Raw genomic sequence first — 12,592 nt, forward strand, 5'->3', positions numbered from 1 at the left:
AAGAAAAGAAAAAGAAAAATACATTTCCTCAGGGAGGTGACTATAATTTAAAAGTACTATTTTTTGTTGGGTTTTTTGGGTGTTTGAGACAGGGTCTTGCTATGTATCCCACACTGGTCTTGAACTCACTATATGTAGCCCACTCTGGTCTCAAACTTGCAGCAATCCTCTTGCCTCAGCCTCCCAACTGTTGGTATTATAGATGTGTGCCATTATGTCTTGCTCAAAACTACAGAATTTTAGCAGCTGGGTATAATCTTTGAGATCATCCATCAGTTTTCCCCAGCCAGGCTAATGCTTTCGATATTTTCTGAAGCATGGCCCTGTATGCCCAGAGATTGTGATGTGGATCTGGAATATTTAGCAGTGTTCTGTCAACCCATTCAAAAACTACTTTTCAGGGGTAGGGGATTTAGCTCAGTGGTTTCGCCGACGTTTCGATCCCCGGTACCAAAAAACCCACAAAAAACTCCTTTTCAGGTCTGGCCCCCTGTTTTTACCAATGGGAAATTAAGGCTCTTTAGAGAGAAATGCTTGGTGAGGATCTTACCACAAACTTATGAGACCTGAGATTGTGTCTCAGTGTCATTTGGTCTTATTTTTTTGTTTTTGTTTTTTGATTATTTTTGTTTTTCTGAGACAGGGTTTTGCTATGTAATCTAGACTGGCCTTGAATTATGTAGCTGGCCTGGCCTTGCAAATTGAGATGAAATTCACAGAACATAAAATTACTCATTTTAAATGACCCATGTGCTTCATGTAGCAGTTACTCCCCTTGCCTGGGCCACCCAGGCCCTGGAAACCACCAATCTTGCTTTGTCTCATTTCTGGCCCGTTAACCTCACCAGATCCCTCCCTCTCATGCCGACAAATAACTCTGCCCCAAGCCCCCTCAGACCTTTGGTCTCACTGAACACATCATAGTCAGGTCCTGTCAAACTTGGAGAGATTTTTTTTTTAATTCCCACGCAGAGTAGGCCTTGGGTAATTAATTTCGCTGGAATCGATCTTGTGTGAAAACATGGAAGACAGTCTGGTGCTGAACTCAACCACTTTAAAATGTTCAGTCCGCCAAAAGGGACTTAGCTATCGTGTGAGGCACGGGGATGTTGTTCTAACGGCCTCGACATCCAATTGTTCTTTCAGCAAATGAACCGGCGCCCAGTTTGCTGGGGGCTGGGAAGAGAACTGTAAAGTGAACCCAGGGGCAAACCTCCGACTGTACCAGCCCCAGACAGGTTCACAGGCAAGGTCCCCTCCCGCGCGATTCCTGCGCCCCCACGTAGGGTCTCTCCAGCCCCTCTGCACACTTGATTGGCCAGGCCTCTAATCAGACAGACACTGCCAGACCCTGGCCGCAGCCAAGCTGACCAGCGCTTGGAGAATGCCCTCGGGGGCGGGGCCTGCACCCGTGGGGGAGCTGCTTCCGGGTGAGCCTCCCCGCCCCCACGGCTCGGGAGACCAGAGCGGGAGGCTGTGAAAGCGGGACCGGCGGCTGCTAGAGCAGCGGCACGGAGCTGGTAGAGAGGCAGGTGAGTGGGGCCGGACTCCAGGAGGCGGCGGGCTTGGATGGTGGCTCCAGGTGAAGCGGGGCTATTGCACCCAGAGTCCCTGGTCCCCAGATTGTGCTGTGCGCCTGGAGCGCTGGCGCTGTAGAGGGGGGCCGTGTTCGCACGGGCGCCTGTGTAGGCGAGACGATCTTTTGACGGCCGGCTTTGGAGGCCCGAGTCCGGGCTCCGTGTCTCCTTCCTGAGCCCACCCTCCGAAGACCGCGAGGCAGCTGCGTAAGTGCAGAGCCAGGGATGCCCTCCAGGAGGGAGGCGGGAACAATAAGACCCGCTGGTGCTCGGCGCTGCAAGCCTTGGCCATTCAGTCCTTACAACAGCCCATTGAGGTCGGTTCAGATCTCCTTTTACCAGCTGAGGAGACTGAGGTCACACGGCTCGAAAGTGAGTGACAGAACCAGGATTTGTGCCCGCATCTGTCAGACTTCAGATCCCGCACACTTAACCACCCTGCTACCGGGGCGCCCAGATCTAGTCACAAGTCTACTTCTCTCCCCCTCACTCCTTCATCTGGAGCTGTTAAGCTCACATCTGCTGGAAAGAAATTTTGAAATCTATCCTTACAGTACTAGGACCATGGTGGACCTTGAGGAGTGGGGTGCTGCAGACCTGAATTCAAGCTCAGATTTGAAACTGCCGTGCTGCACGATGCCCGCTTTCATTGTTGTTTCATTCATGTAATCAGCAAGCTTTAAGATGCCTCTTAGCCACCATGTTCTAGGAATCTTAGAAAAGGTAGCCTGGCCTAGCTCCAAATGGCTAAGCCCAGCAGAACATGGGTCTTCAAAAACCTTCAGACCAGGCTGTGTTCTCATTCTTTTATTTCTTTTATTTACTTTTGCAGTGCTGGGGAATGAACCCAGGGCTTTTGTACTGAATTACATCTCTAGCTCTTTTTAAATTTTTTATTCTGAGACCATCTAAGTCACTGAGTTGCCCTGGCTGGCTCAAATTTGTGGTCTTCCTTCCTCAGCCTTCCAGAGTGCTGGAATTACAGGCATGCACCAACCACCACCACAACCTCATTCTTCTCTAATCCTGTATCTAGCACTGCTACAGGAGGGCGGACACAAAGTAGATATTCAGGAAATACAGCTTAATGAACAGGCAGCCAGTCAGTCCCTTTTCAGAACTGCCTGATAGCTGACGTCCTGGGCCCTCCTGGGGCTCTGGATTTCTCAAGCTGGACCTTCTGCCTAGCTGGCCCTTCTGCCTGCTTGCTCTCCAGTCAGTGCAGAGCCTGCCAAACCTGGCACCAGCTCCCCACACTCTGTGCCAAGAGCTCAGCCTCTGGAATCTCAGTGGAACACAGCCTGGAAGCCTTGAGCCCTGCAGATCTTCCTCTGCCCCTCCTGGTGGCAGCTGTCAGGGTCCAAGTTAGGTCACTTCCAGGTTAAGTGTGTTGCCCCTCACAATCAACCTGAAAAGCTGTCCTTCTTCCATGAAGCTGTCCTTGACTCCCAGAGACACAGATTCCTCCCACAGCACCTGGCCCTCCCTTCTACTCTGGCATCTGTGTTCCAACCCACAGGAATTGAACAAATGTCTTCTTTGGGTATTTCATTCAAGATGCATGGTGCTATGCCTAGAGATCTCATTGCAGCTCAGCCCTTCTCAAAATACTCATAAAAGTAGCTACAGGTTTAATGTATGGCTACTTGGTGCCAGACCCATACCCTCATCCCTGTCTCTAATCTCCACAGCCTTGCAAATTTGATAGTATCAGCCCACTTCATATATTATGAAGTGAAGGCTCTGAAAGGTCACCAGCCTTGCCCAAAGTCACAGAGCAAAGCACAGACCAGCCCCAGGACCAACCCTGAAACATGGTGCTTTCTATACCACCCTATACTGCTTGCTAGCAAAGCTAACCTGTTCTAATGCAGTGAGCAGATATGCTGGACCTCGTGGTCGCTTTTCCTTGTAAGGTTGCAATGTAAAATTTAAGATGAGGTTTACAAGCTCCTTTAATTTGGAAGAGGTGCTCTCCCATCATGTGGAAATCTTCCAAACTCCAAGAGAGTTCTCAGAAAGCAAGACCCTGGCCTGGATTTGGCCCTGCAAAACAGAGATGTGCCTCTGGGGCTTTTCCTACTGTGCAGGTGTTTATTAAGCGCCTGTTGTAACCCACTGACTGGCGAAGGTCACAGTGCACTGGGCTGGAAGCCAAGAGCCTCAGGCTCAGTTCCTAGCTCTGGACTTCACTTGCTGTGTAACATTGCTAAGTCCTGTGGCCTCTCTGAGGCACCCCACTGTCCACATTAAGATGTAAAAGATTACATAGGATGGGTGATTTCAACTTTTTAATTCTTCTAGCACTGACACGATCAAATCTCAGTCAAATTTTGCAATCAAATCTCTCTCTGACTCAAAATAACAAACCGTATCAAAGTGGAACTGCTCTTGTGAGCCCCACACACTTACCTCCATGCCTCTCCCAGACTGCTGAGGAAAACCCGCTCAAAGGTGACCCTGCCAGTTTCTTATGATAGAAAATAATAGTTGCTGCCTCAGGGAGAGGAGGAGTTGAGGCCAGTGGAATGCAGCTAAGGATTCCAGAAGCCAGAGGCCTGTTACAAAGATTGTCCTCGGGCAGATGAATCAGACATGTGGACCGGGCTTCAGAATTTGTTGACTCTCCAGAATGACCCTGAGGAAGTCACATAACCCTCTGGGCTTCCATTTCCTGATCACTGAAAGTTAGGACGATTTAAATATGTACACTAATTGCAGAGTCTGACTTCTAATAAACTCAGTATGTTTTTCTGTTTCTTCTGTCTCTCCAGCACCCACAGCAGAGAATAGAGATAGATACCTATTGAATCAGGTGTTTACCAGTAATATGGAGAACAGTACATAAAACCCTGAATTTGGAGTCTAGAACAAATTGCAATTCTGGTTTGGTCACTAACTAGTGTGTGGTCTTGGGCAAGTTACTTAACCCCTCTTAGCTGAGTTAACTCCTGGCAGAATAAGAGCAGAATCTTGCACAAGATGGGCAAACAGGACCTCATATCTGTTGAGTGATTGGGAGTTTCAATGCCTCTCGGAGGCCTGGCCCGCTCCTGTGTGGGTGATAAGGCTGGCCCACCCAGGGGTGTGGGGGTAGGGTGAGTCTCTCCGTGGCTCCTGATAATCCAGAGCCCAACAAGGAGGAAGATGGGATAAGATAGGCCCCTGAGTTGGTTGGAAGGAAGCTGAAGGGGCCAGAGAGGGGACCGAAGGACAGCACCAGCACACTGAAGGATCCCCAGGGTTCTAGTCCTACTGTTTTACTTTCTGATGTGCTGTATGACTTTGATAAGTCCCTGCTCCCTCTGGGTTAAGGTCTTTATGTGTACAAGGAGCAATTAATTGCACTTGGGCCTGCCAGCCCTCACTTTCTGTGGCTCTTTTTCCCCTCTACTTGCTTGGTTACTAAGTGTTCCACCAGGCATCTGCAAAAGGAAATGTCTGAAATGAAGCCCTTGCCTCTTCTCCAAGGTGGTTTCCCACCACCCTCTTCCTGCCCTGTCCCTGTCTCTGCTGTGGAGACTCTTGGCCGCTTTGCGATGGCCTTTCCTTTTCCATCCCCATCTCCTCCTCCCTGCAGCCTCTGTGCTCCTCTGCTTCTGCTCTGCTCTGCTCAGTCACAAGATCTGTCTTCCTAAAGCCAGGCTTTGAGCTGGCTGCTCCCTGACTCCCTGCTCTGAAACTTCCCTGGCTTCAGTCTGCTCTCACTTGTTCCTCCCCTCCCATCGTCCATGTGCCTGCATTGCCTCCTCTGTCCTTGGAACAGCCCAGAGCCATCCTCTGTCCCCTTTCTTTCTTGAGGGAACACTATCCTTTGGCCCTGCCAGGCCAAACCCATGCATCCTGCAAGACCAAATTCAAACCCTGTCTTTAGCAAGCCCCTCCTGCCATCCTAATGCACACTGGTACCTTGGCTCATATGTGGCTGGCTCCTCTGCTCTGAGGTGCACTGTCAACCTGTCTCACGGGTTTGACATGTCAACTTGAGGCAAAGTCACCTGTAAAAGTGCCTAGTACAGCCTTGTACACATAAGGTACCAAGAAACGTGAATTCCCTACTACCTTATATCTTGTATCACTTATAGTGGGGCATGATGGTGCATGCTTGTAATCCCAGCCCTAGGGAGGCTGAGACAGGAAGATTGCAGTCTGGGCTATATCATGAGTTTAAGCCTGAATTACATACCAAAACTCTCAAAAACAAAAACATCACTTATTTGGCATGTAGGGCCTATTGTCTTGTACTTTGTGTAATTAAATATTTACTGTGTGCCAGAGTCCACATGTGGGCAGAGTGAGGTGGGGAGCCAGAGATGAACTCACCCCAAACCCTGCCCCGTGGACTCCTCTCCTGGTGAGAGAGATAAGACAGTCCACAAAGACCTGTTGTGTAAGAGGTTGCGATGTGTGAGCAAGAAGAAAACCTCGGCGGGAGAGGGAAGGAGAAACCTGTAGACCTGGCTGTGGGAGGCTTTGGAGAGAGCCTAGCCTGCAAGGTGAAGCACAAGAGGCCCCCGCAGAGCAGCAGGGCGAAGCTCTGCCTGGCTGCGCAACAGCTTTAGTGGCCACTCTGGGAGAAGGGTGCGTTTGTGTCCCTCTGGCTGGCATCCATGTGCTGCTTTGTCCTCTTGGAGTGTGTGGTGCCTCGTGGGAAATCCGTGCACCAAAGTGCTCTTTGCTCGAGGTGGACTTGCTGGGAGTTTTCCTTCTGCTCATCTGGACTTTTCTCGTGGAATAAACAGTTAAATGTTGACTAGGTCAGCACTTATCCAGGTATTCATAGGGAAGGAAGGATTGGTTCTTTTGTTTTCATTCTTTTATTTCCGGTCCATTGATTCTTTGATAAAATTTGATGAAAATAAATTATTAGAAAATTGTCATTTTTCCCCACTGAGAATCAAACACAGGGCTCTCTACCACTGAGCTACATTTCCAGGGCATTCATTCATTCATTGAGACAGGGTCTTGCTAAGTTTTCCAGACTGGCTTTGAATTTGCGGTTTCCCTGCCTCAGCCTCCCAAGTGGTGGGATTATAGGGATGTGCTATCATACATATCCCAGCATCATATTTTCAAATAGCAGTCATAGCCAGGCATGGTGGCACATGCCTATAATCCTAGCACTTGGGAGGCTGAGAAAGGAGGATCACCATAAATTTGAGACCAGCCTGGGCTACATAGTGAGTTTAAGGCCAGCCTGAACTGCACCACAAGACCCTGTTTCAAAAAAAACCCCAAAATAGGCCCTGGGGATTTAGCTCAGTGGCACCACAAAGTCCTGAATTCAATTCCCAGTATGGGGTGGAAAAGAAAAGAAAAAGAGGCTGGGGATTTAGCTCAATGGTTCTGCCGCCTGCCTCACAAGCACAAGGTCCCAAGTTTGATCCCTGGTACCAAAAAGTAAATAAATACATAAAAGAAAGAAAGAAAGAAAAGCAAAGAAAAAAGTCCAAAAATAAATAATAAAATTTAAAAATAAAATAGCAGTCATAAAAATCTGGATGTTGTGGCACACACCTGTAATCCCAGTACTCTGGGAGACTGAGGCAGAAGCATCACAACTTTAGGTCCAGCTTGTGCAACTTTGTGACTTAGAGAACCTGTCTTAAGACAGAAAATTTTAAAAAGGGTTGGAGATAAAGTTCAGTGTGAAGCCCCTGGGTTCCATCCAGTAAAATAAATCCATAAGGGCCGGGGATTTAGCTCAGTGGTTTTCGCTGCCTGCTGTGCAAGCACAAGGACCCGAGTTTGATCCCTGGTACCAAAAAAAGTAAAAATTTAAAAATTAAAATAAATCCATAAAATAAAATGGCAATCATGCAAACTATAAGCCCAAATGTTATATTATTAGATTCAAATTGTGGAGAAGCTTTTAAAAGCTTCCTTGCATTTCTCTTCTTAACTGGTCACAGACAACAGGGTGAACCACAGGTTGGGGGGGACCTGGGGGAGCTGTCTTCCCATTGTGACCATCTCCTGGGGACAAGTGCTATGTCTCATGTTCTCCTGCCCCCCAATAGAGCTAAGCACACAGCAGATGCCCCAGGAGCCTATCTTCAGCCAGCAGGCTGTCCCAAGCCCCGCCATGAAGCCCCAGTCTGTTCTGCACAGCGGCTACTTCCACCCTCTGCTTCGGACCTGGCAGGCCGCCACCACCACCCTCAGTGCCTCCAACCTCATCTACCCCATCTTTGTCACGTGAGTCCCTGGGGATGGGCCAGGGCTGTAATGTGCCCAGGGCAGGGAAGGTGTGTGCCTGGAGCAGCTTCAGTATTGCTGAGGGGAAAGGGCTAAATTCAGCTGTCACCTGGAAACTCAAGGTATTGGCCTACTGGCTAAGGATAGCAGTCTTAGGAATGGTGAAAAGACCTTAGTCATGCGATTTGTAAACTAAAAAGAATTACTCTTGTCTGATATTCTGAGCTTTTGTGATAAAGCACAAACAGAAGCCATATCCTTGAATCCCACTGCTCAGAAGGCTGAGGCAGGGGGATCGCCATAAGCTTGAGACCAGCCTGAGCTACATAGTGAATTCAAGGCAAGCCTGAACTACATAGACACTGTCTCAAAAAAAAACAAAAATGGAGAGAAGGTACTCTGTCCATTATACTCTGTGATTGTGTCCATGTAAGAGTTGCTTATTAACAATGATCAAGAGGCCGGGGATTTAGCTCAGTGGTGTCACTGCTTGCTGCGCAAGCTCAAGGACCCGAGTTCGATCCCCAGTACCAAAAAAAAACCAAAACAAAAAACAATGATCATGAGTACTGTATACTCAGCTGCTATGCTAAGCACCTGTACAACATTATCTCCTTCAGTCTGGCAACATTTTTATGAGGAAGAAGTAGATATTATCCCCTAGAACGTCAGCTCCATGAAGGCAGGGATAATATGTCATCTGTACCTAGAACATTACCTGGCACATAAGTGCTCAGTAGTTTTTTGTTGAATGAATGAACCCATCAAAGATCCAGGTGAAGGGTCTGGTGCCCAAAGAGATAATCCAGCTGGGCCAGAGCTACCCAGTGAAAAAGCACCTTGAGTAGGAAGCCCGGGCCTACTGACTTCAGAGTTTAAGTTCTTAACTCCTTGCCTTCTTCCTGTGGTTACTGTTCTTTTAGTTTAGTTGGTCTTATTGTCACTGTTATTCTTGTTCCTGTTACTATTTCAGGCCCTGGGCTTGGCCAGGCAGGGGAGCCAGACACTGGATCCCATCCCTCTCCTATCCTCTCCACTCCCATATTCCTTCCCAGCCCCCCAGCCGTCCCTCCCAGTCACCCCTTCACCACCAGCCCTCCCTACAGCCGCCAATGCCTGCCCCCTGACTCTTACAGGGATGTTCCCGATGATGTCCAGCCCATCGCCAGCCTCCCAGGAGTGGCCAGGTAGGAAGTGTGGAGGGGAGGGCAAGGGGATGGAGGAGAGAGATTTCACAGGTGGAAATAGAAGATCCGGAGAGGCAAACTTCAGCTCAGTGGAGAGAAGGGTGTTCCCGGGACCAAAGCTGGTGGCCTGCAGAGGAGGCAGCCTTATGAAGTAATGAGCACCCATCACTAGAGTGCCCTTGCAGACAGGGGAGCTGGACTGGAGCTGGGAATTCAGTAGGAGGAGCCTGCCACAGCCATTCCATAGCTCTGCTGCTTGTGGCCTTGGCTTTCCCTTGGCCTTCTCTTCCCTGCCCCCACACTGTGGATCTTGTGCCCTCCTGGTACTACGTGCAGCTTGGCTCTTAGCAGAAGCGTGTTATGGAGGGACCAGAGAACCTGCCTTCCTTCAATGCCTCTCCTTGTCCCCTCCCAGGTACGGTGTGAACCGGCTGGAAGAGATGCTGAGGCCTCTGGTAGAAGATGGCCTGCGTTGTGTCCTCATCTTTGGGGTCCCCAGCAGAGTTCCCAAGGTGAAGAATCACAGGAAGGTTAAGAAGGGAGGCTGGGCAAGGGTGGACCAAGGTTCCATACTGACCACATCCTTGTTCCCACCTTGTGCTGGCCCTGGGAGCCATGCCAGAATGGCCATAGTCTTTGTTCCTAACATAGTACCCACGTAGTAGTATCAGGATACTACAGGGCCAGGGATTTAGCTCAGTGGTGCCACTGTCTGCTTCGAAAGCACAAGGTCCTGAGTTCAATCCCCAGGGAAAAAAAAAAAAAAAAAAGGTACTACATAGGGCTGAGATACCCAGCCTGGGTAAGTCAATCTTTTTTCTGAAAATGGGGGTGATCCTCTGTACTTTCTCAGCCAGGAGCTGCAACAGTGATAAAAGGAGGGAGCTAGGGCTGTATTCTGCAATGCCAGCCACCATGCCTTCCTGAAGACTTACGTAACAGGCACACTGCTTTGTCCTCCTTTCCCTGCCTCTAGGATGAATGGGGCTCCGCAGCTGACTCCGAGGAGTCCCCAGCTGTCGAGGCCATCCATCTGTTGAGAAAGACTTTTCCCAACCTTCTGGTGGCTTGTGACGTCTGCTTGTGCCCCTACACCTCCCATGGTCACTGTGGTGAGATCTCTCCTGCCAGCCCTGCTGCCACTCACACCCACTGCCTGTTCTCCCTGGGGGGCACCAGCCAGGGCCCAAGAAGCTCCCCAACACCCAGCCATCTTGCCTTGCAGGGCTCTTGGGTGAGAATGGAGCATTCCGGGCTGAGGAGAGCCGCCAGCGGCTGGCAGAGGTGGCACTGGCCTATGCCAAGGCTGGTGAGTGAGTCCCCAGCACAGATGGGCATTTCTGGGTAAAAGAGGTGGCAGAATGGGTGGGTAGTAGGGTCCCAGAGTTCTGACGGCCCCCCTCTGCCCCTCAGGATGTCAGGTAGTAGCCCCGTCGGACATGATGGATGGACGCGTGGGAGCCATCAAGGAAGCTCTGATGGCACATGGACTTGGCAACAGGGTACGGGTGGGGAGTGCAGGGAGGGCTGTGGGGTGGGGAGGAGAAAGCATGGAGCAGCCCTATCCCTGTAAGTGCCAAGAACTGTAGAACTGAGGATAGTGCTAGATGAGGCCTTTGGGACCTGTTTCAACCTCTGCACCTCAGATGAGGAAGACAAAGCCCAGCACTCCAGGGACACTGGAGTACAGGCACTCTGCTTCCTAGCCAAGGTTCTTTCCCCTTTCCACTTCAGCGTGGGACATCTGGAGATGCTAATTGAGCCTCATTGTCTCCCCATAGGTATCAGTGATGAGCTATAGTGCCAAATTTGCTTCCTGTTTCTATGGGCCTTTCCGGTAAGTGGGGCTGGGCAAGGTTCTGCTTTTAAATCCTAGGCCCATTAGCCCAAAGCTGGAGCCCACCCTGAGACTCTGCTTCACAGGGATGCAGCTCAGTCAAGCCCAGCTTTTGGAGACCGCCGCTGCTACCAGCTGCCCCCCGGAGCCCGGGGCCTGGCCCTCCGAGCAGTGGTGAGTGACCAGGGCCTGAGCCCCCCCGCAGCCCGCACTTCTGCCTCCCACCTCTGGGTGCTGCCCACACTTTACACACATCCTTTAGGACCGGGATGTACAGGAGGGAGCTGACATGCTGATGGTGAAGCCAGGAATGCCCTACCTGGACATCGTGCGGGAGGTGAAGGACAAGGTGAGCACAGAGAGAGACAAGGGGGCTCAGAGGGCTGGGAGAGGAACCTCAGCATTTGAAGCAGTCTGTCTCCAAACAGGAGTTCTCGCCTTCTGGGCCAAGGCTCGCCGGAGCCTTCAAACAGCTCTGGGTGAACAGTTCTAGATCGGGCTTGGCTACTAGCAGAGGTGACTTAGGATGGACTCACGATAGTCACAGATTGGGGAGGGAGAAAGGGACACTCACGGAGCACACCCGCCTTCCCCTTCAGCCTTTGTGCCCATCACTGCCCCCTCCAGTACCATGAGCGCCCCCTTGCTGTATACCACGTGTCTGGAGAATTTGCCATGCTGTGGCACGGAGCCCAGGCTGGGGCGTTTGATCTCAAGGCTGCTGTGCTGGAGGCCATGACTGCCTTCCGAAGAGCAGGTAAGCAGGCAGGGGTGGGGTTTTGACCTATGCCACAGGGACTGAGGTGTACTTTGCCCAGATAAGGAAACAGCCACAAGACAGCCTGAACTCCCACACCTGGTATCTAGACAGATACAGAACGAGGAAGGGACATGGAAGTACAATGTGGAAGAGCGACAATTACTTTTTGGTTGTGAGACCCTAAGCCAGCCACTTCTCTCAACCTCAGGGTCCTCATTTATGAACTAGGGGTGAGATGCCTGGTCCATGGTTGTCCTGAAAATTGAGATCATATCTGCAGTTGCATATGCTTTCACCCTATAAATGGGAGCAGGTTTGGTTAGCTAGCACACCATCCTGGTCATCAGGGTGGACTCCAGCCTTAAGCTCCCAAGCCTGGAATTTAACAGCAGACCCCTGGCTATCCCCACTTACTGGAAAGCCCCATAGAAACAGGAAGCAAACTACTGGTAGCTGTGGGGAGACACTGGGGGTCTAAGGCTCAATCGGCATTTCCAGATGTTCCAGGCTAATGGGGCAGGGAGAGAAAAGACTTTAGCAAGGAAGCCAGGTGCCAGTATTAAGTCTCATTGGAGGACTGGGTCTTGACTTCCCCATACCAGCATGGGAAGGGAATTGGCAGTTTCCTGTTTCCCTCACTGTGCATTTCATGCATTGGCAAACTGAGGCCTCGAAAGGGAAAATTATTTACCCAAGGTCAAGAGCTGCAACCCCACAGGCTGTGCCCCTCCATGGTGGTCTTCTTCCCCACCTGGCCTCCATCTCCCAGAAGGTGTGGCCAACAGCTGATGCTCCTCCTGTCCCCTGCTTCCTGCTTCTCTCCCAACACAGGTGCCGATATCATCATTACCTACTACACGCCTCAGCTGCTGAAGTGGCTGAAGGAGGAATGATGGAGAGAGGGTGCAGGACCCAAGAACCTGAACTTGAGAAAGCTCCCAGGGCCTTGATGGAGTGAAAACCAAAGTAAATATTGCTTTTAGAACTGCGCACCGTGCCCTCTTCCTGCTCCCATGCTGGTGGGGACCCAGTG

The 12,592-nt window shown here is 50.6% G+C and overlaps 1 protein-coding gene across 2 annotated transcripts; it reads left to right on the forward strand.

Annotated features, from left to right (window-relative positions):
- Nucleotides 1–1,226: 1,226 nt before the first annotated feature.
- Nucleotides 1,227–12,549, forward strand: Alad (aminolevulinate dehydratase). Of its 2 annotated transcripts, none has more exons than XM_004849532.4 (12): nt 1,227–1,532; nt 7,598–7,775; nt 8,912–8,962; nt 9,378–9,474; nt 9,939–10,074; nt 10,188–10,271; nt 10,376–10,464; nt 10,744–10,799; nt 10,886–10,973; nt 11,062–11,148; nt 11,427–11,556; nt 12,391–12,549. In XM_004849532.4, exons 2-12 carry the CDS (start codon nt 7,615–7,617, stop codon nt 12,450–12,452), a joined length of 1,041 nt encoding a protein of 346 aa, XP_004849589.1. In that variant the 5' UTR covers nt 1,227–1,532; nt 7,598–7,614; the 3' UTR covers nt 12,453–12,549. The 2 variants fall into 2 exon arrangements, 1 of the variants encoding a protein (XP_004849589.1); XR_015439776.1 differs by having other exon boundaries at nt 1,332–1,532; nt 11,399–11,556.
- The last annotated feature ends 43 nt before the right edge of the window (nt 12,550–12,592 follow it).

The sequence above is a fragment of the Heterocephalus glaber genome, unplaced genomic scaffold (assembly GCF_053883595.1).
Source record: "Heterocephalus glaber isolate CG9 unplaced genomic scaffold, H.glaber_assembly_v1.0 deba00001479, whole genome shotgun sequence".
NCBI lineage: Eukaryota > Metazoa > Chordata > Mammalia > Rodentia > Bathyergidae > Heterocephalus > Heterocephalus glaber.

Coding starts and splice junctions, on each gene's coding strand:
- Alad (XM_004849532.4), top strand. CDS start 7,615: ATGCCCCAGGAGCCTATCTTCAGCCAGCAGGCTGTCCCAAGCCCCGCC. Junction 7,776..8,911: donor ATCTACCCCATCTTTGTCAC/GTGAGTCCCTGG, acceptor TGACTCTTACAG/GGATGTTCCCGATGATGTCC. Junction 9,475..9,938: donor TCCCCAGCAGAGTTCCCAAG/GTGAAGAATCAC, acceptor CCCTGCCTCTAG/GATGAATGGGGCTCCGCAGC.